The 23,707-nt window shown below is 33.9% G+C and overlaps 1 protein-coding gene across 2 annotated transcripts in view; it reads right to left on the minus strand.

Annotated features, from left to right (window-relative positions):
* The window catches only part of LOC124839586 (myosin-15-like), a 53,067-nt gene extending 36,207 nt beyond the window's left edge, over positions 1–16,860 (minus strand). Inside the window, exons 1-12 of one of the 2 annotated variants that reach the window (XM_088099585.1) lie at positions 16,510–16,860; positions 16,289–16,435; positions 15,263–15,408; positions 14,998–15,154; positions 14,830–14,888; positions 11,096–11,252; positions 10,779–10,928; positions 10,524–10,660; positions 1,426–1,572; positions 1,233–1,334; positions 354–411; positions 130–231 (exon numbers count right to left, since the gene is read on the minus strand). In XM_088099585.1, coding sequence (XP_087955711.1) covers positions 130–231; positions 354–411; positions 1,233–1,334; positions 1,426–1,572; positions 10,524–10,660; positions 10,779–10,928; positions 11,096–11,252; positions 14,830–14,888; positions 14,998–15,154; positions 15,263–15,408; positions 16,289–16,435; positions 16,510–16,629 — 1,482 coding nt within the window. In that variant the 5' untranslated portion in view covers positions 16,630–16,860. Of the gene's footprint in view, positions 1–129; positions 232–353; positions 412–1,232; positions 1,335–1,425; positions 1,573–10,523; positions 10,661–10,778; positions 10,929–11,095; positions 11,253–14,829; positions 14,889–14,997; positions 15,155–15,262; positions 15,409–16,288; positions 16,436–16,509 lie in introns of those variants that run through there. The other variant, XM_088099590.1, reaches the window with a different exon arrangement.
* Between the last annotated feature and the right edge of the window lie 6,847 nt (positions 16,861–23,707).

A 23,707-nucleotide genomic window follows, 5' to 3' on the forward strand; every position in this document is an offset into this window, starting at 1 on the left:
CATTATGCATGAAACCAGTAATCATGTATGAAAATGTGTAACAATACTAAACAGCAATGTCAATACATAGACTAAAGAAGTATTTGCATCTAAAAAGACAATAAAAATATTAAAAGATCCAATACAAACCTTTTCAATTAAATCTAAAACATCTTTGTTATCTACAAATTCAATGTAACTCCAGTTAATTTCTTCTTTGCCATACTCATCCTGTTCCATCTTGAACACATGCTGGAAATAATGACAAGACAGTAAGCAAAAAGAGAAGGAAAAACAACAAGATTCAAACTAAGACAACAAAACATTTCATAAATTTAGTGAATGCTAATTAAAATACAGTAATATATGGATACCTCATTAAAATGTTGCTGAAGCTTTTCGTTTGCAAAATTGATGCAAAATTGCTCAAAACTGTTGGAGGTGAATGTTATTGACATGAGAAAAACAATCATATAGAAAAGATCACTAAATCAACAAAAATTGAAGCAAGCAAATGAAATCAAATCAAATAATGGGAATACAAAGAAAAACAATCCATGCATACCTTTTATTGAAATGTAATGTTATTTTATTATTATTTCTTTTGTACATACCCAGTTTCAGGGTGAGGGTTTAAGGTAAGTGTCTTGCCTCCTTTTGTAACTATACATATACATATACATATACAAATATACAAATATATATACACACACATGAAAAAATTATTTATCTTAGTTCGCATCCTTGGAGTTATGGTTCCTAGCCCATTTCAAATGAAGAAAAACCTTAATTGCAGAAACTAAACTTCCAATTTTGTGTTGTTTTATGGCAATCAATAGAACAAGATGTTTTAGAAATTATAAGATCGTATAAGACATGTTCTTCGTTTTTGAAAAACACGCAAGATATTTTTGTCAATGTCATTCAACATCTCTTTAATGCAACTCACACAGTAGCCTCTCTCACTACATTTTCTCAATAAAGATGATTGCACAATTGATTGTCTTACCCCTTATCATAATGCATGGGAAGTTCATGATCAAATGTGACTTGTTTGGCTTCAATCTACTCATTCTTAATCAATTCTCTCATGTTCTCGGATGGACTCACATGTGAAGTTCGGGAGAAAATTCACAAATATTGTGGTCTTCAAATTAAGTCAATTGTGTACATATAACATTCCACAATCCATATATACACACAAAAAACGAAAAGAGGTCTTACAAATGACAAACAATTGAAAGCCAACATACCTATTATCCTTAAAGCACTCAAAACCATAAATATCCAAAACTCCAATCTGTATCTTGGAATTGATGTCTTGCCCAACAGACATATTGATCTTATCAACAAGCCTGTTAAAACAGGATAAACAAAAAGAATTTGTCACTCTAAACAAGGCATAATAAAAACTACATCCCAATTTTGCATTCACCACATGTCTACCAATCAAATAAACGAGCGTAAACAGTTTTCGCCAAAGCATCACGGCCAGCAACAGCAGCATTGCAATCAAGGGCCTTGACAATACTTCCTTCAAGAGTTTGTATTGAACGAGTACACAATGTTGCCAACAGTAGGTCTACATCACACCTATTAAAAGAAAAGCAGAAATGAATAGAAAAATGAAAACTTTGTATTTTCGTATCAAAAGATGGAAGTGTTAAAGTATCATTGATATTTGGCATCCTAACTATGTCGGTACACCAACTAACAACAACCATTTGCAGCACCCCAAGCAATTACAGAGAGTTTCGATGTGATGAGCTCTTGTTTACATTGACTATTTACAAACTACAAAAGCTCATCTAATTGACAAAATCATGTATAACAAGACAATCAGAGTTGTAACTATCTGAACAATAGAAATCAACAGATAATAATAGTTGTAACAAAGTAATAGATTACATGTGGCAAGTTTGTTAGTGTACTTGTTGCGGGTTGTTAATTTTCATCTAGTCATTGTATTGTTGTACTGTGCGTTTATTCTTTGTAGTATAAATATATACATGTACACATTTTTTAAGTGAGTTCAGTTTAATAAAATCACTTCAGTCAAACATGTCCTTTATCTCTCTACTTCGTCGAGTTTTCCCACAGCTATTGCTGAAAAATTATGATAGAATAAAATCAACTGTTACAAATTTCTAGAGAATTAGATGTTACATTCTGTCAGGATTTGTGTTTTATTGTTTCTTTATTTAGCATATTATAATTACAGTATATGATGGAGATATCCCTGAATCATAGGGATCTGGTTGTCTAGGAGCTATTATTATACTTCCTAAAATAGCTTTCTAGCCTTGTATATATAGATAGTATTCTTAGCATAATAAGATGAATCATTCTACCCTTAAATTATAGCTTTACATAATATGGGAAATTAATTAGGATGATTGATTCCTAATTATTAGGTGTATTTATTATAATTGATTTTTGTATTATGCTATAAATACATGTTGTGTGGTCTGCATTAGACACACAATTCATTCAGAACATATAAAATTCTATATGGTATAAGAGCAGGTTCTTTGAGTTTCTTCCATCATTGTCTTTGCCACCCGCTGTAAAATTTTTGTCTTTTAACACTTGTGTCTAAGTACCTTAGTTCTGCTCTCCTAATTTTAGTTCTCTATCGCACCTCTTTCACTGTTGTCCACAGGCTGTTGCCTTCATTAACCACTCCAACCCGGCCGACCATGCTCCACCCGACCGGCCATGGCCATGCTCCATCTCAGTAGATCGTGCTCCAATCTGGCCAACCATGCTCCCACCCGGCAGACCGTGCTCCAACCCAACCGTACAATTGAATACATTTGTAACAAGTTTGGTACATATGACATATATGTTGATGGGGAGTGTTAGAATAAAATCAATTCTTACAGATTTCTAGAAAATTAGACGTTACATAATCTAGAAAATTAGGATGATTGATTACTAATTACATGTAGTTATTATAATTGATTTTGTATTACACTATAAATACATGATGTGTGGTCTGCAATAGACACACAGTTCATTCAGAACAAATACAATTCTATAAATTAGATGATACAAATTACCTTCACTAGATGCAGAATGTTGAACCAGTGATTAAATCTCACAAACTTCAACGATTTGTCGTAAATCCTATTATTCCTTCTAAGTATCTAACTGAACATGATAGAACTCTTGACAATGTTAATCCTAATTATGAAGCATGGGAGGTTTAGGATCAGATCTTGTTTGGCTTCAATCTACACTCTCAAAGTCTGTCATGTCACGTGTGCTTGGCACAACACATTCTTATGAAGCTGGAACCAAATTCATGAATATTTTGGATTGCAAACCAAGTCTCGTGCACAACAATTGCACACTGCAATACGCGCTGTCAAACTATAATCCAAGGCTAGATAAGAATATCTACTTAAAAATAAAGGTTATGTTGATGAACTTGGTGTTGGAATGCCTGTTAGACACAAGGAACAAGTTGATGCTCTACTCGGAGGTTTACCATCAAATTATGGTCCTGTTGTTTCCATGATTGAAAGCAAAAAATGTCCTCCTTCCATTGCTGAAATTGAGGCTTTATTATATAGACATGAAACTCATCAAAATCGTTATGATCTTGTCTCCCCTTCATTGAATTATACACAGGCTTCATTTGGTCGTGGTCGTGGAGTTCCAGATCCACTTTCGGATCATCTTTTCATGGTGGTAATTTTGGTAGAGGCTACGGTGGCAAATTTACCAATTTTTAGTGCCAAATTTGTCTTAAATTTGGCCATACTGCTATTGTTTATCATTTTAGAGTTGATGTCTCTTATCAACCTCATGATTCTCTTTGCTTCATTGATCCAGCCACGCAACAATCCATTCCATACTCCACTAGCTCACAGAGGACTTTTAACACATGGATAAATCTGAAGTCTGGTAGTACTGGAAACAATCAAACTAGTATTATGATTACAAAGACTACTTCAGGGGGCAATAGGCAATGATTAGGCAAAGATTACCAGACTCTGGGGCAAGCTTTCATGTTATTGGTGAATCTCAGAATATCAAACAGTTTCAGCAATTTGATAGTCCCCATCAAATATTCATAGGCAATGGTTCAAGTTTCAATATTTGTGTTGTTGGTTCCTCTTTTTTTCCTCACCTTATAATCCTACCATTCTTTTGAAGTTAAACAAATTATTACATGTTCCTTCCATTACTAAAAACATGTTAATATGGAGAACAGCTAGATTATCACATATAAGTGTCATGTGAGTGACATCTCAAAATTTCAATTCACCAAGTAATTGTTTAAGCCACACAAGCTCGCAAGTAGTCGATGTCATAGCTCTATATTTTGCTTCTGCACTGGACCTTGCCACAACACTTTGCTTCTTACTTTTCCAAGATATCAGGTTGCCACCAATAGAGACAAGATATCCAGAAGTAGACCTCCTATTAGAAGGGGAACCAGCCCAATCAGCATTTGAATAGCAAACGATTTTTGTATTGTTGTTAGGACCATATAACAAACCTTTTCCAGGTGATCCTTTAATATACTTTCAGTATGCGAACAACTGCATCCCAATGGTCTTCACATGGGAAGTTTAGGAATTGACTCACCATGCTAATTGCAAAGGAAATGTCAGGACACGTAACAGTAAGATAGTTTAATTTACCAACTAATCTTCTGTACCGTTCAGGATCTGAGAAAGGCTCCCCTGATTTGGTAGGAGTTTGATGTTAGGATCCATAGGTGTCTCAACAGATTTAGAGTTCATTAACCTTCTTTCCTCCAAGATGTCTAACGCATACTTCCTCTTAGATATAACAATATCAGTGTTGGATTGTGCTACTTCAATACCCAAAAAGTATCGGAGTTTGCCAAGATCTTTGGTTTGAAAATGGTGACAAAGGTGTTGTTTCATCTAAGAGATGCCAAGATAGTCGCTTCCTATGAGAACAATGTCATCGACATACACTATTAAGTAGATACATCCGGCACTTGAGTGGCGATAGAACACTAAATGATCCGCTTCACTGCGAGACATACCAAATTGTTGAACAACACAGCTGAATTTACCAAACCAGGCCCGAGGAGACTGTTTTAGACCATATAAGGATTTGCGAAGACGACATACCAATTCAGATAACTCCCCCTGAGCAACAAAGCCAGTCAGTTGCTCCATATAAATTTCTTCATGCAAATCACCATTAAGGAACGCATTTTTTACATCAAGTTGGTATAGAGGCCATTGTCGAAGAGCGGCCATGGCAATGAATAGGCGAACAGAGGTCATTTTTGCCACTGGAGAAAAAGTATCACCATAATCCAAACCAAAAATCTGTGTAGCCTTTGGCAGCCAGTCGAGCTTTCAGACGATCAATTGTACCATCAGGGCCAACCTTGATAGCATACACCCACTTGCAACCAACAACAGACTTTCAAGATGGTAATTGGACAAGCTCCCAAGTTCCACTTTTCTGTAAAGCACTTAATTTATCCAACATGGCTTGACGCCATCCAGGATGAGTTAAGACATCACCCACAGACTTGGGAATTGACACAGAAGAAATGGATGAGAGACATGCGTAAAAAGATGGAGATAATATGTTGTAACTAAGAACAGTATAATGGGAGGAAGGGTTACGGGTAGAGCGTATACATTTATGGAGGGCAATGGGCAGGTCAGACTCCTTTGCTGGAGCCGGAGGAGACACAGGAGGCGGAACTGGAAGTGAGTCATGAGGGAGACGATTGCGGCGACTATAAACCTGAAGGGGTGGTGGTGAAGGACGATCCTGTGGTGAATGAGAGTCTAAAAAAGGAGGAGGCAAAATGGATGGAGCATCACGAGGAGGATCACAGAAAATAGGAATATCAATAGTAGCAGATGAAGGTACAAAACTAGAAGATAGATGTGAAAAGTAAAAAGAAGATTCATCAAAAGTGACATCAGCAGAGATAAAATGACGATTGAGGGAAGGGGAAAAACACTTATAGCCCTTTTGTGACCCTGGAAATCCTAAGAAGACACATTTGTGAGATCTAGGAGATAACTTATCAAGACCAGGACTAAAATCATGAACAAAACATGTAGACCCAAAAACTCTAAGAGGTAATGGATGTAAAGGGTCTTGAGGAAATAAGATAGAATGAGGGATTTTGTTATCTAGGACAGAAGATGGCATGCGGTTTATAAGATAACATGCAGTGAGAACTGCATCACCCCAAAAACGCGGTACTTGACCATGAATTAGAAGTGTACGAGTTGTTTCAATAAGGTGTCTATTCTTGTACTCAACCACCCCATTTTGTTGAGGGGCATAAGCACATGAGCTCTGGTGAAAAATGCCATGAGAAGCCATAAAATGTTTAAACGGTTGAGAAATCTATTCACGGCCATTATCACTGCGTAAAGTTCTAATAGAAACCCCAAACTGTGTTTTTATTTCATTGAAAAATGATTGGAAAATAGTAAACAACTCAAAATGATTCTTCATTAAAAACAACCAAGTACGTCTGGAATAGTCATCAATAAAGGTAACAAAATACTGAAAACCTAAAGTGGACTTAACACGACTAGGTCCACAAATATCATAATGAACCAATGAAAAGGGGGACAACGCTCGTTGTGAGACACTACGAGAAAAGGAACTACGAGTATGCTTTCCTAACTGACAAGACTCACACGACAAACTTGATAATTTCAACAAACTCGGAACAAGTTGTTGCAGTTTGGCAAGACTAGGATGACCTAACTGAGCATGAAGAAGGGATGTTGACTCCATGATTACGCCAACATGTGGAGAAGGGCAGAGATGATATAGGCCATGAGACTCACATCCTGTGTCAATCATGTGTTTCGAACTCCGGTCCTGCAACCAAACAGAATCTTTGGTAAATGAAATAACACAATTAAGGGCACGAGTTAGACGACTTATGTACAATAAGTTGAAGGGAGACCTAGGGACATAAAGTACATGATCAATGGATATGGATGGAAAAATATGAGCAGTACCAACACCATGAGATGAGACTCTAGACCATTGTTACCAAGGGTAAATTATCCAGACATGACAAGGAAGAAAACAAGGACTTGTTACCAGTGATATGATCGGTGGCGCCTGAGTCAAGGACCCAAGGTCCGAGGGAGTGAAAGTGAGTCAGACCAACAAAAGGTGTACCTATGCGTGCAACAGATGCAAATATAGTGGAACTAGAGTGCTAACGATCTTCATACCATCTGAGAGATTCGTGAAAGATTGCAGGGTTTTCTACGGTATTAGATGAAGTAGGATGGTCTGCAGACGGTGATCGGGGAGGTGGATCAGAATTAGCCATTGTTACAGGTCAAGGAGGACGTCCATGAAGCGCATAACATCTATCAATTTTGTGGCCTAACTTGCCACAGTGGTCACATTTTGGACGTCCTTTACCTGGCTTGCGAGACCAACTTCGATCATCACGTTGGGCAGCCATAACTGAGGAATCATCAGTATGAGGAGATGTCTCAGTGACTGGTTTGCTCAGTATACGCAAAAGAGCATAACAAGTAGAAGTAAAGTTGGGTATGACAGGAGAACCCAAAATCTGATCACGGACATGAGAGAAATCATCAGAGAGTATGTAGAATGTCAACAACATGAAGAACTTTGATCGTTGTTCCAGTTCTTCATCATGAGTGGAAGCAGGAGGTAATAGCTCATTAAAATCATGAAGGAGGGCATGAACTTTACCCAAATATTCTGCCATGAGACCAGGACTGCACGGACCAATAACAATGAATAGGTCCTGACAAACACCATAAAGACGCCGAGTGTCATTTGTGTATAACAACTTCGCTTGTGCCCATACTTCTGAACATGTTTCATATGATCGAAACATTTGTTTCAGTGAGGAGTGAATGGTGGACTTTATAACAATGCATAACTGGGCATCAATTTTCATCCAGCGGAAAGTGTCATCTGTGGCAGCAGTAGCCACATTTTGAGTAATGTGATCTACGTACCCCTGACTCTTCAACCAAAGTTTGATGTCTGACGCCCATGTTGCATAATTTGTGCCATTTAACTTGTCAATGGACAAGTGTACATTCACATAATTGGTGCATATTGAGGGATCAGATGATGAGCCACCAACAGAGGTGTTTGTAGACGAGAAAGACGCCATGGAGAGGGAGAAACCCTAAAAATCCAAAGTGCTCTGATTGACGCAACGACCACAAATCCAGAAAGAGGGTGAGGAGGCGATCACGACGGTCCTGGACGACAGCGGAAATCTCCGGCGACGCGCCGGCACATGCGGTGGGAAGCGCCAGCGACTATTGCGGCGGCACGTGGCGGCGCGTGGGTGGTCTGTTCGCCGCGATCTTTGCACCACGGTGGTCGCCCGGCCGAGACGATTCCGAAGGTGTTGTCGTCAGTCAATTCTAGATCTCCAGCGACGGCAGCGGCGGCGACGGTAGTGGCGGCGACAGCGGTGGTGATTTGTGTCAGAGACCGATGAGCTGGAACTAATCTTAAGCTCTAAATACCATGTGAATAATGGAGAAGATTGGGAGAAATCTCCCTTGTGTGTTTTGCATACACATAGGATAGTTTATTTATAATGTAAGATATGGGCCAAGGTCCTTAATATAGAATGGGCTGAGCCCAATTAACATAAACGCACATCTTAACATCTAACAGGTCTTGAAGTCAAATATTATTCTAATTCATCTCTTATCATGACTCAAACCAAATACATCAGAGATTTACTTCACAAAACCAATATGATTGAAGCTCATCCTATTTCTTCACCAATGGTTAGCAATTGCAAAGTTTCCAAACATGGAGCTGATTTATTTTCTGATCCAACATTATAGAGGTCAATTGTGGGTGCTCTTCAGTATGTAACTATAACTCCTCCTGAAATTAGCAACTCTGTGAACAAGATCTGCCAATTCATGGGCTCTCCTCTTGAGTCTCACTGGACTATTATGAAGCATATTTTGCGGTATCTTAAGGGTACCATCTTCCATGGTCTCCATTTTTTCAAGCTGCTCCTTTCCTCTCAAAGCCTATTGTGATGTTGATTGAGGTTATGATGTTGATGATAGGAGGTCTACATCTGGTGCAGCTATTTTCTTTGGTCCCAATCTCATTTCTTGGTGGTCTAGAAAGCAACAAGTTGTTGTTCGCTCCAGTATGGAGGTTGAGTACAGAAGTCTAGCTCAAACTTCTGCAATTGGATTTCTGCACTTCTTACAGAATTACTAATGACGTTTTCTACTCCTATTATGTTATGTGATAATCAAAGTGCAGTCTCTGTTGCTCATAATCCAGTCTTTCACATCAGTACAAAGCATATGGAGATTGATGTGTTTTTTGTAAGAGACATCATGGCTAAGCACATGCAAATGCACCATATTCCTACGTGCTTTGATGTTTTGATCAATGGGTAGAAGTTTTAACCAAACCTCTTTCTTCTACTCAGTTTGCTTTCCTACGTGCCAAACTCAATGTGAAGAATTTCTCTCTTGATAATTCTTTCCCTTGAGTTTGAAGGGGGCTGTTAATGTACTCTTACGGGTTGTTAATGTACATCTTGTAACTGTACCGCTGTACTGTGCGTTTAAGCTTTGTAGTATAAATATATACATATACACATTCTTTCAGTGAGTTCAATTTAATAAAATCACTCCTGCCAAACATGTGTCTTATCTCTCTCTTTCTCTCCCCTCCATGTTCTATCAAAGTTGTTATTCTCTCACAACACCTAGCAAAGTGAAAAAAATTAAGCCATTCAGTTCAGAAATGAAAATAAAAAAAACTACAATATGGGGCCAGTTTACTTAGTTAAGAATAAAATAAGACTTGCTTATTTAAGTATGCAGAAAACTGCTTGTATTTAAAAGACTACATAAACAAACAAAAAAAAAGCAGAAATTTGTTTATTTTATTAAATAGCACTTATTTAAAAAATAAAAAATAAAGCACAAACAATCCAGCCAATTATGACCATCAATTACATATTAAAAGAGAAACAGAAATAATCCAATTTATTTGGTATGACTGCTGACAGTGACAAATATAAGCTAACTGACTTAAGGAAATCAACTGGTAATGACAGCTCTAACAAACTAACAGAATAAAACAGATAAAGGAGTTACTCACTCATAACACATAGCAAAGTAAAAAAAGTTAAGCCATTCAGCTAGAAATGCCAAAAAAGAAATCTATAATATTATGACCATAATACAACTTAAAAGAAAAACAATAATGCAATTCATTTGGTATTCCTGTCGTTTTTCCAATACTGCACAGAACAAAAGCATAGAAAATGTTAACAAAAATTTTTCCATTCACTTACTGTTCTACCAGACTTCAGTAGCATAAATTGTCTATATATACTATACACGATCATACTAACAGAAATTAATAAATCAGTATCATAAAATGTTTGCAGGTTTAAAACTTGTGCATTTGAGTTGTGAGCGCAAATGCTTGAATCAAATGAAATTCAACCTAGTTATGACTCACTTTATGACCATAAGATTATAATAAACAAAATATAAATCACCTACATGAAAAGATCAGAAGCCATCTGCATATGAAATCTTGATTTGTCATTCTTTACTGCCGATGAATCATGCTCTTTTCCAGGAGAAAATTCAATGTTTCCCAAATGTAAAATTGCTGCTAAGACACGAAATATGGCTTCCTGATAATAGGAAGAAGGGATGGCTATTAGTAAATCACTGGCCATCAATAAAACTGTCCATTGAACCACAAAAGCATACAGTAAAGCACGAAATACAATGAAAGAAACAGTATTACACCTGATCCTGGTGACTAATGCCAACAATATCCATTGCCCTCCTTGTCTTGAGATATTCTTCTGAGTTGCTTACACCATCTAATTCATAGATTTTACTTTGATTTAGATAGTGGAAGTGACTCGGATGTCCTAACTTATACTTCTCTGCATCCTAAAATGAGGCATCCCAATTATAAACTATAACACTTAATGCTCTGGCCATGATATATGAAAATCATAGCCTACACACGCACAATGCAAACAATCGCACTATGCTGCAGTACTAACCCCACTCCAACCCAACAAAAAAATATAGTATGCCTCAAAGAAATTAAATACCCTTTCAAATGAACACAACTGATAAAAGCAGTGATAATTTCTCTCTGGATCCGTTATCTGCACTACTCGTGATCTTTCCAGTAAGTAAGTTCTAATTGCAGCACCAGATATTCTACCATTTGAATCAAACTGAATTTCAACAAACTTCCCAAAACGACTGCAACCAAATAACATAGAGATAATGAGAGGCTATGAGCAATAATATAAATGGAAGAGTACATTACAAATTCAACTCCTTGACTGTAAATATGTTTAGCACAGAAAACAAAAATGATGTCAAAACAACCCAAAATAATAGTTCACTAAATATGTTTCTATTCAAAAGTCTATTTCATTGTTATAAAGCTCAACCACTCCTTTTAGAATTCCCATATCAATACCTCCCCAACACTAATATAACACGTGCAAAACAATTTTAAAAATTTTATTAACTTGGATATTTAACCTCACTTCCATATGGCTGAGAAATTTGAGCCAACATCTCCGATTGAATGGACATTTCAAAACAAAAGTATTATAAATGTAAATAAATATATTCATATACATATTTCTTTAACAATTACGAAAAACCAAATTAAAAAGAATATAAAATGTTAAAATATGGTGAAAAATGGAGGTCCTCTATTTTTTCAATATCAGGCTTTAAATGACAGAAAAAAATACAAAACTAAGAAAACTATTTCAGGATAGGTGAACATAACTTTATTCAAAGTATATAATTCATCTTGTTTGGGGCTCTTTTCTTTGCAAAAAACATATAAAGTGCTTATGTTGTAATTTGGGGAAGTTCTATCGGTAATTGATGCTCCCATACAAGGAGAAGGACACCAACACTGATAAACATATACAGGATTCAAGAGTGGTGTTTTCAATGGCACCCTACGGCGATGAGACAAAAATCCTCCTTTCACATATGGAGGATGGCATGGCAGCATATGGAAGACAAAATAAAAATTACATTCACTAAAAAAAGCAGAAAACAATAAAAAATAAAAGTATGAACAATATATGGATTAATTCAAAAAAAATATCATGTCACCTATTAAAAATATCAAAAACTATTAACAACCTCATTTTCATCAAGTTCAAGAGTTCAAAGAAATTAAAAACCAGAATGAAAAAGCAGCAAAGCAATTATAACATAGAAATAAACAGAATAAAAAATAATTAAAAAATAGAACTGAAAAAAAGTTGGAATTCTAAATATTAAGTAGAAATAGAATAATTATAATTTAGCAAAAGCATTAGAAAAAGAAGTATATATGTTAAAAATATATTAAAAAACAGAATTGAAAATAAATAATTAAAGAAAACAAAAAATAATAATTCAATAGAGCAGAAAAATAACTAACAGAATTAGAGAAAACCAAAAATAATAATTAAAAAGTAAAAAAAAAATAACTTTATAAAATTATACGAAACAAAAAACAAAAAAGCGAAGAAAAATTTGTTCAATGGCAAAAGTAGGACAGTGGTTGTAGAAGGTTGGAAATCACCAAAGTGTGGGAGGTTGGATGCTTGGAGGAGACGTAGGCATCATGACTCGTGAGTGAGAAATGTATCGTGACTTTCTGCTTCTTTTATGGTTTTAAACCCTTTTCCGAACCACGTGGTCTAATTCCTTCTGTCTAGTTTTTGGCCGTTTTTGAAAAAGCATGACCACCATTCCTCGTGTTACCAACATAGCCATCATTAAATAATACTGCAGAGAGGAGGATCTTCTGAAATATGATTATATGAGGCAGCTGTGGTGAATGATACTGAATAGGAATAGGAATAGGACTTGAACACAAACTCAAGATAAGGAAATGGAGACAGAAGGGAATAAACTCAAGGAAAGAAATATCAACAAAAATTTGATATGATGAAGAGTCAGCAGCATTTATGACCCCTTTGACGTAGAGTATAACCTAGGAAAACCATTCATGAGTGCAGGCTGAAAGTAAGCATAGCCAAGAACTAGATTATGGATAAACATGGACCCAAAGACGTGAAGGGGTAAAAAATGAAAACATAGAGAGGACACGATTGAATGAGGTAATTGGTTGACAAAACATTAGGGAAGGCACCCAATTGATAAGATAACATGACATGAGTACAAATCCAGAGCTAAAGAGGAAAACTACCATGAAGTAGGAGAGTTGAGTTATTTCAACAAATGTTGTCAAAAAAACTGTTAACGTGATGTCATACCAGTATGGCATTGAAGTTTTGACTTCCATTATCATCTGCTATATGAAGCTTTTTGGCATTGGTTATCACAGTTCCTGACATGCCACTGCAGTTTACAGCATCCATGGCAGAAATTCATAGGGTTTGATGTTTTGTTTTACAAAATCCGATTTAGGGTTAGATCTTGGCCCATTTTAGAAAACATTATTTAGAACTCCCTTTCTGACAATATTCAAAGTCCGCGCTTCCTATCTCTCATAACTCTGGTAAATCGTGAAAAAGAGACGAAACCTAGAATTTATACTTTCCTCTCACCTGCAAACCACTGAAGCTGCTGCCAAGCAAGTCCAACTAGACTTCTCCAGTAACCACCCACGCCAGAAACCTTAACCACAGCGGACTGATCTCTATCAAGATTTTCCAAAAACATTTTCCAGCAACCAATAAATATTGTTTTTGTTCTTCCTTAAACTTCTTTCTTTGCCATTCTTTGTCTGTTCTTTATTTCTTCAGATTTCTTTTTCTCCATCACTTGTCTCTCCCTTTTTGCTGTCTATCCATACACTATGTTGCCATTATTGCTCTTCATCTATTAAAAATTTATGGGTGCTGCTCTTTTTTAAAAGTTTCAAAATTATAGTTCTCTTTAAAAAAAAAAAAAAAACTATTCTTATGGTTCTATCTTTTTGTAGGTTTTTTTCTGAACTGTTATGTTTATGGCTTTATGTGATGACATTATGAAACTTCAATTTTAGTTTATGAAAGCTGTTGATATATATCTACGTTATTCTTAATTTATTTTTTTTCTGTTTTTGAACATATTCCTTTTTGTCCACCACAACTTCTGCCATAGGTTGCCACCTCATGTGTATGTTGAATTTTTTACTTATCACCAAAGACAATTATCTTCAACTGATGACCTTAGTTTCAATAAGGTGTGTATTTTTATGAGTTTTAACATAAGACATCCATCCAATTAATAAGATAACATGGATGCCTTTTCACAGGCATTGGCTGCAATACCACAAAATCAAAATATTGTGTTTCTTTACATTAAATTGTACAAGACTACAAGCTATAGGTCCCTATTATACAATACATTCGGTGCATGTTGGATTTAACTTATTTTGGAGAAATAATCACCTTTTACAAAGGGGTTCTAAAAAAGGCAATTCTTCCCAACAAAATAATTTTCCACAAACAAGCACTCGGAGGAATAAAACGAAAAGAAATCCCCTAAAAAACAAATCTGCCAATCAGCCTAAGAACTACGTACAGAAAAAGAAAATAGAAATAAAGAAATATTTTCAAAACACTCCCCACTTGATGGGATACTGATTAAAAAGATGCCAGATATCGAACATGTTTTCTTCAACAATTTGTTTCCATAAAATTTCACCCAAGCTAAGGATGCTCAGGAGATATACTATTTGTGAGCCAAGTCCTAAAATCCCACACACTAAACCAATCTTATTTGTTAAATAACCTAGAGTATTGCATAGGGTTAAAGAAAATGCAAGAAAGAGAGTAATTATAAACACAAAAAAGAAAAGAAAATTCACCTCGAATTGTCATTCCTAACAGTTCTTGCATTACCAAACGCCTCTAAAAGTGGATTGGACTGAATCAAGTAAAAACGAAATTAGCATCCCAAATTGATTTAAAAGCAGATGAAACTTAGAAATAAATATCTCTGAATTCATGATTAATTGAGTTCAACAATTGTTTACTTCAAGAACTTGTTGTTCAACTGTTCTATCATCACCAGCAGCACGTCCACCAACAAAGGTAAGATACTGCATGATCAATTTTGTTGTCTCAGTTTTTCCAGCACCACTTTCGCCGCTAACCAAGATAGATTGACTTTTACCTTCATTCATCATTGCTCTAAATCATGACCAACAAAATCTCACGAATTTACAACATAAATTGGCAAGTAGCAAATAGGGTAAAATTTGCAAATTTTACAACCAAACACACCAAATGCACCCTCACCTGTATGATGCATCAGCGACAGCAAAAACATGTGGGCTAAGCTCACCCAATGGAGCTCCCTTATATTGCTCCATCATATGGGAATCATATAAATGTGGAAGCTTTGTGAACGGATTAACGGCTATTAAAATGCTGCCTGTATATGTCTAACAAAGAAAAACAAGTCAGGAAAAAAGCACAAAATAACAGTCCACAAACATCAAAATGGTTCACAGTTAATATTAGCAACTGTGAATGCATTAAAATCAAAAAAGTACATTCACTGAAATCCCCTGCAGTTAATTTATATTAGTTAATAGATTTGAAATTGATTATTCTAGTACGTGATCATTAAACAGTGCACTCCTCAACCTCATAAACAAAAGCAATAATGTATTATGAAAAATATCAAAACAGTATATACTATGGGTATGTCTAAATATCCTTCTTATTATTTGGCAAGAAGAACATTATTAATACAATTCTACACTATTCAGTGATCAGTTTCTCAACCAAAATTTCTAATAAATTTTGGAAATTGTTTCCAAAACAAGTATTTTAAAAGCCGGAAAACCAAAAAGTTTGGAGATGTTTCATCTTTCCATTCTTCTGTTTTGCTGTCCAAGTTTAAGGGTGTGTATCATCTGTGGCGGACTTGGTGAGGGTGGAACCTAGTCCAGAGTTGGGTTGTGCTGTGCTGGATTTGCATATATCTATTCATGATTTCAAATACTTTAAAAAAACATGAAAATCACCCACCTTACATGCTATCACTTGTCATGGAATTCAGTGTCATGGAATATGTTTAATTAACCTCAGCTACGCGTTTTACACTCATACACACGTCAAGTTGTCCGGAATTGATTTTACGTGTAAGCCAAACAATCAAGTAACCATACTCGAGAAATTCAAAGCTACTAAAACTAAAAACAATACTTCCGTATGAGCACTCCACTTTCCAATAATAAGAATATCTATCAGTCAAAGCCTAAACGTCTAGTCAACGGCAATTCAACATCAACCGACTATCCAAAAGCAAACACTCACATAGATATCATTGAACGCGTATCTTCTTCGAAGATTGAACATAACTCCAGGCTCGTTCAGGTACGCCAACCGCGTCATGTCTTCGAATCCACCATGCTCCTCTTCGTCAGCATCCCTCGGGAACAGTTTCTCCTTGGAAGCAAACACCTGCACAGAAAACCTCCTCAAATTACCAAAATCATCACCAATTCAAATTCGCAACATCGCGTGAACTCGCTCACCTTCTTGCCGGAATCAGTTAGTAGCAGAATCTTGTTACCGTCGGAATCGAGCACTTCAGCTGGCAGCCAGGCAGAATCCCGGTCCTCGACCCAAACCTTGGAGCCGTGGAGCAGATTCATGGCGTTGGTCACCGCGAATTGCAAAAGGAAGAGGATATTCAAAACCCTAGGAGCAGAGATACATGCAGCGAAAGGAGATAGGGCGAGAGAGACGCAAGAGGTAAAAATGTCGTGTTCCCGCTCGAAGAAGAGCGGAGGCTGTTGAAGTCAAAAATCAAAAATCAAAAATGGGAACCGGCAGATTGTGTATTTATATAGCGGTAGGTACGACACGTCATCTAGTGTGCGTGGTGTGAGAAAGTTCGTTTTCGACTATTCACTCTCGTTTCAACTTTCACTTGCCTGCTCTAACATTAAGGTTCAAAATTTATTGCAGTCGCGTTTCAGGCCAAGATTTCAAAAAAGAACAAACACAAATCGGTAAAAATTATAGCTTAAATTCCTTACGAACGTTACTAAATGTTTTTAAAAACATTAAGTACATTCTTTTAAGTATAATATTTTGTAAAATTGGTAATATATGTTTTCTAAAACACAAAGTATAAACATTTTTTATAAGTATGAAGTATAATATCAAAACTTTTAAAATATATTATACTAAAATATAAAGACTATTTTATATACTAATAATTATTATATAAAATGATTTTTAATTTAGTTAATACAGTTTATTATTTCTGTTTTTAAATTTAATTGTTATTTAATAATATTCTGTAACGTTATCATGTTTCATAAATATTATTCTCATAATTTTATTGTTATTCAAATTTATATTGATATTACTATTCAATTATGATTTTAAGGTGTTAAATTTTTTTTTAGACAAAATCGTTCTCGTAGTTCTTGTTTTTTAATACAAGTGATTCGGAAATTTTCACTTAGTCATTGTATTAAAGTGAATATTGATAATGTAACAGAAGATTGTCAAGATTTGGTTACTTGTGATGATATTTTTAGAGATAGCAAAGAGGAAGATGTCGACCTATAATTTTTATGCCAAACTTATGAGAATTATATATGTTATTCAGTGTGTTGGAATGAGAGATTCTCACATCTTTTATTAGAATGTGATTTAGTTTTGATGTGCAAATTTTTTTCTTCTCAAAATATAATTTCTAGAGATAGATGGAAAAATTGTTTAAGTCTTTATAGAAGAGATATAGAGTTTAGAGTTTTATATATTAAAAAAAAGAAATTATTGTGCTAATAAATTGACTAATGTTTGACAAATAAAAGATATTTTAAATAGGATTATGTTTTATCCTCCAGTATTAATTTTGTTTTTTTTATAATAGATATCAACTACCAATGCATATCAATGCATATATAGGAGGGTTTAGTCTTAGTTAAAAACTCGTGGTGCATTCTTTGTGAATGGGTTTAATTTGGCCCATGATGGTAGAAGTACTAATAAAGAATAAAAAAAACAAAAACAAAATTTTTATTTTAAAATCTTCTAGACTCAATCAAAAATTTACTAAGACAAAACTCAAAAGTTTAAAATCATTCTTTTTTAAATAATTCATGATTAATTAGAAAAAACAATCATAAGCTAACTTAAATAAAAGGATGATGTCATGTCTAGCTTCCATGCAAAGCGATGTCATCATTTATTATCAAGCATAACTCTAAAATGAATTTGAAATTGCAACAAGAAACCACTTACCACATCCAAAACATACAACATAATATATTCAATAACTTTCAGAAATAAACATATAAAGATATTAATTGTGAAACTATATATTAATGGATGAGTCACAGTGGATAGAATATTAGACTTAACAAACAACAAAAGTCTGAGTTAACCTTACAAAATTAGTTTATAATGTGAGGTCACTCATTTATATACTTTAAATGTGTCTTATTTCTAGTCGATATGAGACTTCAAACACAAATTCATCATTTACCCCTCCCAAAGCTATTATAACATTGTACTTTATGATGCACTAATTCTACAATTTGTGTTACGTATCTATGACCAACATGTATCTGTATATGATATTTTAAGATAATTTATCAAAACTTATTATACTACACATGTATGAGCAAACATTGGTAATCTTAGCATAAGTAATGTGTATGACTGAATACATCTCAGTCACCTAGACCATCATGTATTTAGTCCAAATATATTCAACCAAAAGGAGACCATCTCTCTCATACTATTGATACTAGTAAAATATGATAAGAATAAAGGGTTAAAACAAGATTAAAAAACCCTAAACCCTAAAACAAGTATGGGTCCATAAACAATAGTACAAATAACACCTTTTACGAGGTATAATGATTGTATTCATTAATTACAACATTTATTACTATATGCACTTGGCTAACTTTAGCGTTAGAGTGTCTTATGTAGGAAAAACTCTCATTCAACTTGGAAAAAACGAGTATCCTAAAGAAGATGAGTACCTAAACATCTCAGCCTAAAGTGTCAAGTTAGAACTCGGAGTGCTTGGAGTTGAAGTCTTTGCAGAGTATATTCGACTCTGTGAGAATACTTATCAATGGAGTATCAAATATATAAACTAGTAATATGTTTATGACGACAAAAGTTTATAAATTTTCATGTTGAAAATATTTAATACATTTTATTTTAATTTCGATTCACACAATAGTAACCATATACTTATCATGTTTTTAGGAGTTTTTCTACATTTTTCAATATGCATATATTATGTATCTTATCTTATTATTTTCAAAAAAGGCGTATCCGATATACAATTGTATTTGTGCCTCGACAAGACTAATTTACACTAAAACCTCATACCTTGTTTTCCCCATCATCCCTCACCCTCTTACAAAGGGTAATATAAGAGAAGCAAAATTTCCTCCTCTAATAGTTTCCATCCGTAATAGTTTTTTTAGCTTCTCCGTTGTAGTAAAAGAAGAAAAAGAAAAAGACAATGCATAGGAAAGGGAACAAATATATGTACTTGATTAAATGTTTTCCCTCTCTTTGCAATGCCTTGACATCTACTTTCGAGCACATATTATGTTCACTCTAAACTCATGTTGAAAACACTCATTGTCCAATGATAAATTGTGTAACTTGAGTTCAAAGTGCACATAGTAATGTTCATAAGTGAATGTCAAAGGCGTTGCAAAGATAGTGGATAAAACTAATCAAGTAGACACATTGTGAACTTGATATGTCATTCTTATCGGATTAAGATATTAAAATGTCCAAATTTCTCATTATTAGGACTTTTTCATTGTTAAAATGCAATTGACTTTTCTATTTTAAAATATAACAATCTCAGACACTGATCACATGCAAGAAGGGTATTCTATCAATCTTAGACACATTCATGGTCTTACTTTCCCCAATCTTAACTAATAAGAACTCAAACAATGAGTTCTTAGTATGAAAGTATGAAGACGTGCAAGTTACTAACACATTCAAGCATTGGAGACAAATGCATGAAAACTTCAAATGAACATCTTAGAAATATGATTAAGCATTTTGATGAATGCAAATTTATGCCCTTATTTATCCTTTATGTTGTGTTCACTTGGATGAGATGATTTGAGAGAGAGTGAGTGGATGGATTTGAGGGTAAATTTGTTGTTGTTTATTTGAGTGGATTTTGAGGTAAATGAGAGTGGATTTGCAAGTAGAGTTTGTGAGAATTAGTGTAAGATTTGATTGATGTGATAGATAAAAAAATTTGTTTAATTGGTAAAAATTGAAGATTACCAAAGTACCCCTAGTTATAAAAGTAATATAAAATGATAATTGTTAATGTTATATTTAATTGTAAAAATATTTATAAAGAAAATAAAATAAAATTAATTTTAAAAATATAAAATAATTATAATTTAGTAAATTGAAATTATTTTTTTTAGTAAATTGTAATTTAGTAAATGTAAAAATATTCATCATTACCACAACCACATGTATACGTATTCATTCTCTTCCGCCACCTCAATTCTTCATTTCAACACATGTCAACCTCTGCATATGCGTGTCATCCTATGGCCAAATCTCCATGCATGTTCTAAGGACCTACCCCTAACATCCCTCACTTCATTCATCATCCATCAGGAGTACTACTACAATATTCTATCCAGTACACCATGGCCACGAAAAAGTGGAATCGAATACAAAGGATCCATAACCGAATACAAACATAGTGTTCTATTTCGAATGCACGGGAACCGAATACAAAAAGCTGAGAACCAAATACAAGGCTATGTTATTTTTCTTTAATGCACTAGAACCAGATACATCAAATCTGGAATCGGATACTCGACCCTCAGAAGGGCAAACATGACATTGCAAACCAATTCACTCCAAATCTCATGGTATCAGCGAGTGATAAAAAAGACACATATCCCGCAAATCAGCGCAATTACTTCTTCGCATATCCATAGAAACGAACACACTTAGTCTCGCAAATCTTCGCTCCTATTCTCTTGTGAACAGTTAAATCAGCTGAAGTGAACAAAGCATTGATCTTAGGCTTTTAATTGGTTTTTGTGCTTTTAGAATTTTTTAATTAAGATTTTTTATATTTAGGTTTATTGAGCATGAGATACAAAAATATTTAAAAATAATTTTTCAATTGCATAAATGTTTTTTTGATATTTTGAGGCATAAGTCGAGTTCATGGAGGTGTTAAAATAAATTGATTAAAGATTCATGACACCTTAAATCTAAATTCAAGAATAAAAAATAATCAAAAACAAAAAAACTTCAAACCAAACATTACATGAAGAAGGCAAGAAAAACACGAAAAAGTGAAGAAATTTTGGCTAAGTAGGGAATAGGGAATGAGTAACAAAAATTAGACCATGTAGTTTTCTTTTTTCTTTTCAAAAAAATGTTTTGATGATTAAAAAATATGTATGATGAAAGATAATTTAACGAAAATATATATTTATATATTTTAGTTGATATTTTAAAATAATGATCTTATTTAATTATATAAGTAAATATAAAAAAGTATTATTTACCAAATCTTATTTAATATGGCAAGATATTCTTAAATCTTTTTAGATATCCATAACAACCAAATATATCCTCAAGAAAATGAGTTATTTAGAAGATAATTGCAGAAGATTACATTATCATAAAGAAGATTTCATCAACAGAAATACCAGACTCAAAGCTCAATCAAATTCTATAAAGGGAGACCTGGGAGGAACACCTGAATGGAGCTTATGAACCCTTTGAGGGACCTAATTTCGTTATCTCCCTCATCTTTCATCTTCTTCACCCTATCTTCTTATATTTTTATATTATTTCTACATTTCATGGAATGATAAGCCTTTGAAGTTCATTTTGCTCTAATTTGTTAATTGGATTATGAAACTAAATGAGATTTATATTTATTTAAATCTTTTGTCTCTTAATCAAGTAAAAATAATGATTTTAACATCCTAGCAATTTAGAATAATGTCAAATCTACATAATATAACAATCATATGAGTCCAATGGTTGTTAATTTTAATTGATAAGTTAATTTCATTAAAATTAGAAAGTCTCATATGATTGAATGAGTTTTTGCCAATAATTAAGAAGTTACTTTGATTATACGTGAAAATTTTAATTAAAACAAATAAAGAAGTTACGTTGGTTAATTAGTTTTTAATAGATACAAAAGCTTAAAGAATAAATAACAATATTTAATTGAGAAGTTAGTTGGTTAAATTTGTTATAGTTAATCTAAAAAGTAAATTGGGAAGTTACATTAATTAATTTGAAATTTTAGACAAAAAATCAATAATAATAATATTTAGAAAACCAATGATGAATCTTATTTTGAAAAAAGCAATGGAAATAACCTATTTTTTTATTATTACTTTTATCTGTTTTTATCTTTTTTTAAATTTAATTTCTTTCATTCATTTATTACTATTTTATCTAATCTCTTATTTATTTTGTTTATCTTAATATCTTTATACTATTTTTTATTTTATTTGACCAACGCTTTTAGTGTATAGTGTTTATAAGGACTAACTTGTCAGGAATCAATTTCATGTTTGTTAAGAGACGACTTTGGGTTATCTTTACCTATAGTAATCTTTTGGCTACTTTCTTAAAAAATAATAAATTTGTTACATATAAGTAGTATTAATTTGATTGCTTTAATGACAACGTTATTACATTTGCAGCTATCAATAGAAATACTCAAACATGTGGCTATCATACATTTTAACTCAAGATTTTGCAGCTTTATGACTTAATAAACAATGACACACAACAAGCAACTTTTTACACATTTAAAGACATGAAAACAACAACTCAAACATGTTGTCTAGACCTTAATTTCATGCCTAAACAACAGCACATATAACAACTTAAACCTTTAGTTCAGACCAACAATTCAAACCCAAATAGTAGCACAAATAACAACTCAAACCTTATTGTCCAACCACCAAAGCATGCCTAAAACAATAGTCAGGATGTAGATATCAATAGAAACACTCAAACATGTAGTTATCATATATTTTAACTCAAGATTTTGTAGCTTTATGACTTAGTATACCAAGACACACAACAAGCAACATTTTAAGCATTTAAAGACATGAAAACAACAACTCAAACATGTTGTCTAAACCTTAATTTCATGCCCAAACAACATCTCAAACTTGTAGTATAGACTAAGAATTCAAGCACAAAAAGCAGCATAAATAACAACTTAAACCTTATTGTTCCAACCACCAAAGCATGCCTAAAACAACTGTCAAGATTTAGCAAACTTTGAAAATTTAAATTTTACAAAGAACGTCAATTTAAAAAAGAAAAGAAGGAAGATAACAACATATGTAATGATTCTAACTGTAGAAGATCCAAGAAGAATAATGAAAAATAAAGAATAAAATAAGGGCATCCAACAAGGATGACCATTATTGAAAAATTGAAAAAGAAAATGATAAAGTTTACATGGAATGAAGAAAACCATAAAATCTTTGCACACCATCCTCCAAAGTGGGGGTAGAACGTCACCCATTATTGCCACGACCAAATCACTATCGTCAGCAGAGTCTTACTCTGTTGTTGTGCACACTAGGACAACCTTGACGGTCTTTGTTCCTTGCAACAACACAACGATGATCAACGAGGGTGACAAGGCATTGCGAATAGATTACTCGGTTGAGATCACCATCAAATATCCCCGAAGATCCA

The sequence above is a fragment of the Vigna umbellata genome, chromosome 1 (assembly GCF_029865625.1).
Source record: "Vigna umbellata cultivar VRB3 chromosome 1, Vumbellata_1.0, whole genome shotgun sequence".
NCBI lineage: Eukaryota > Viridiplantae > Streptophyta > Magnoliopsida > Fabales > Fabaceae > Vigna > Vigna umbellata.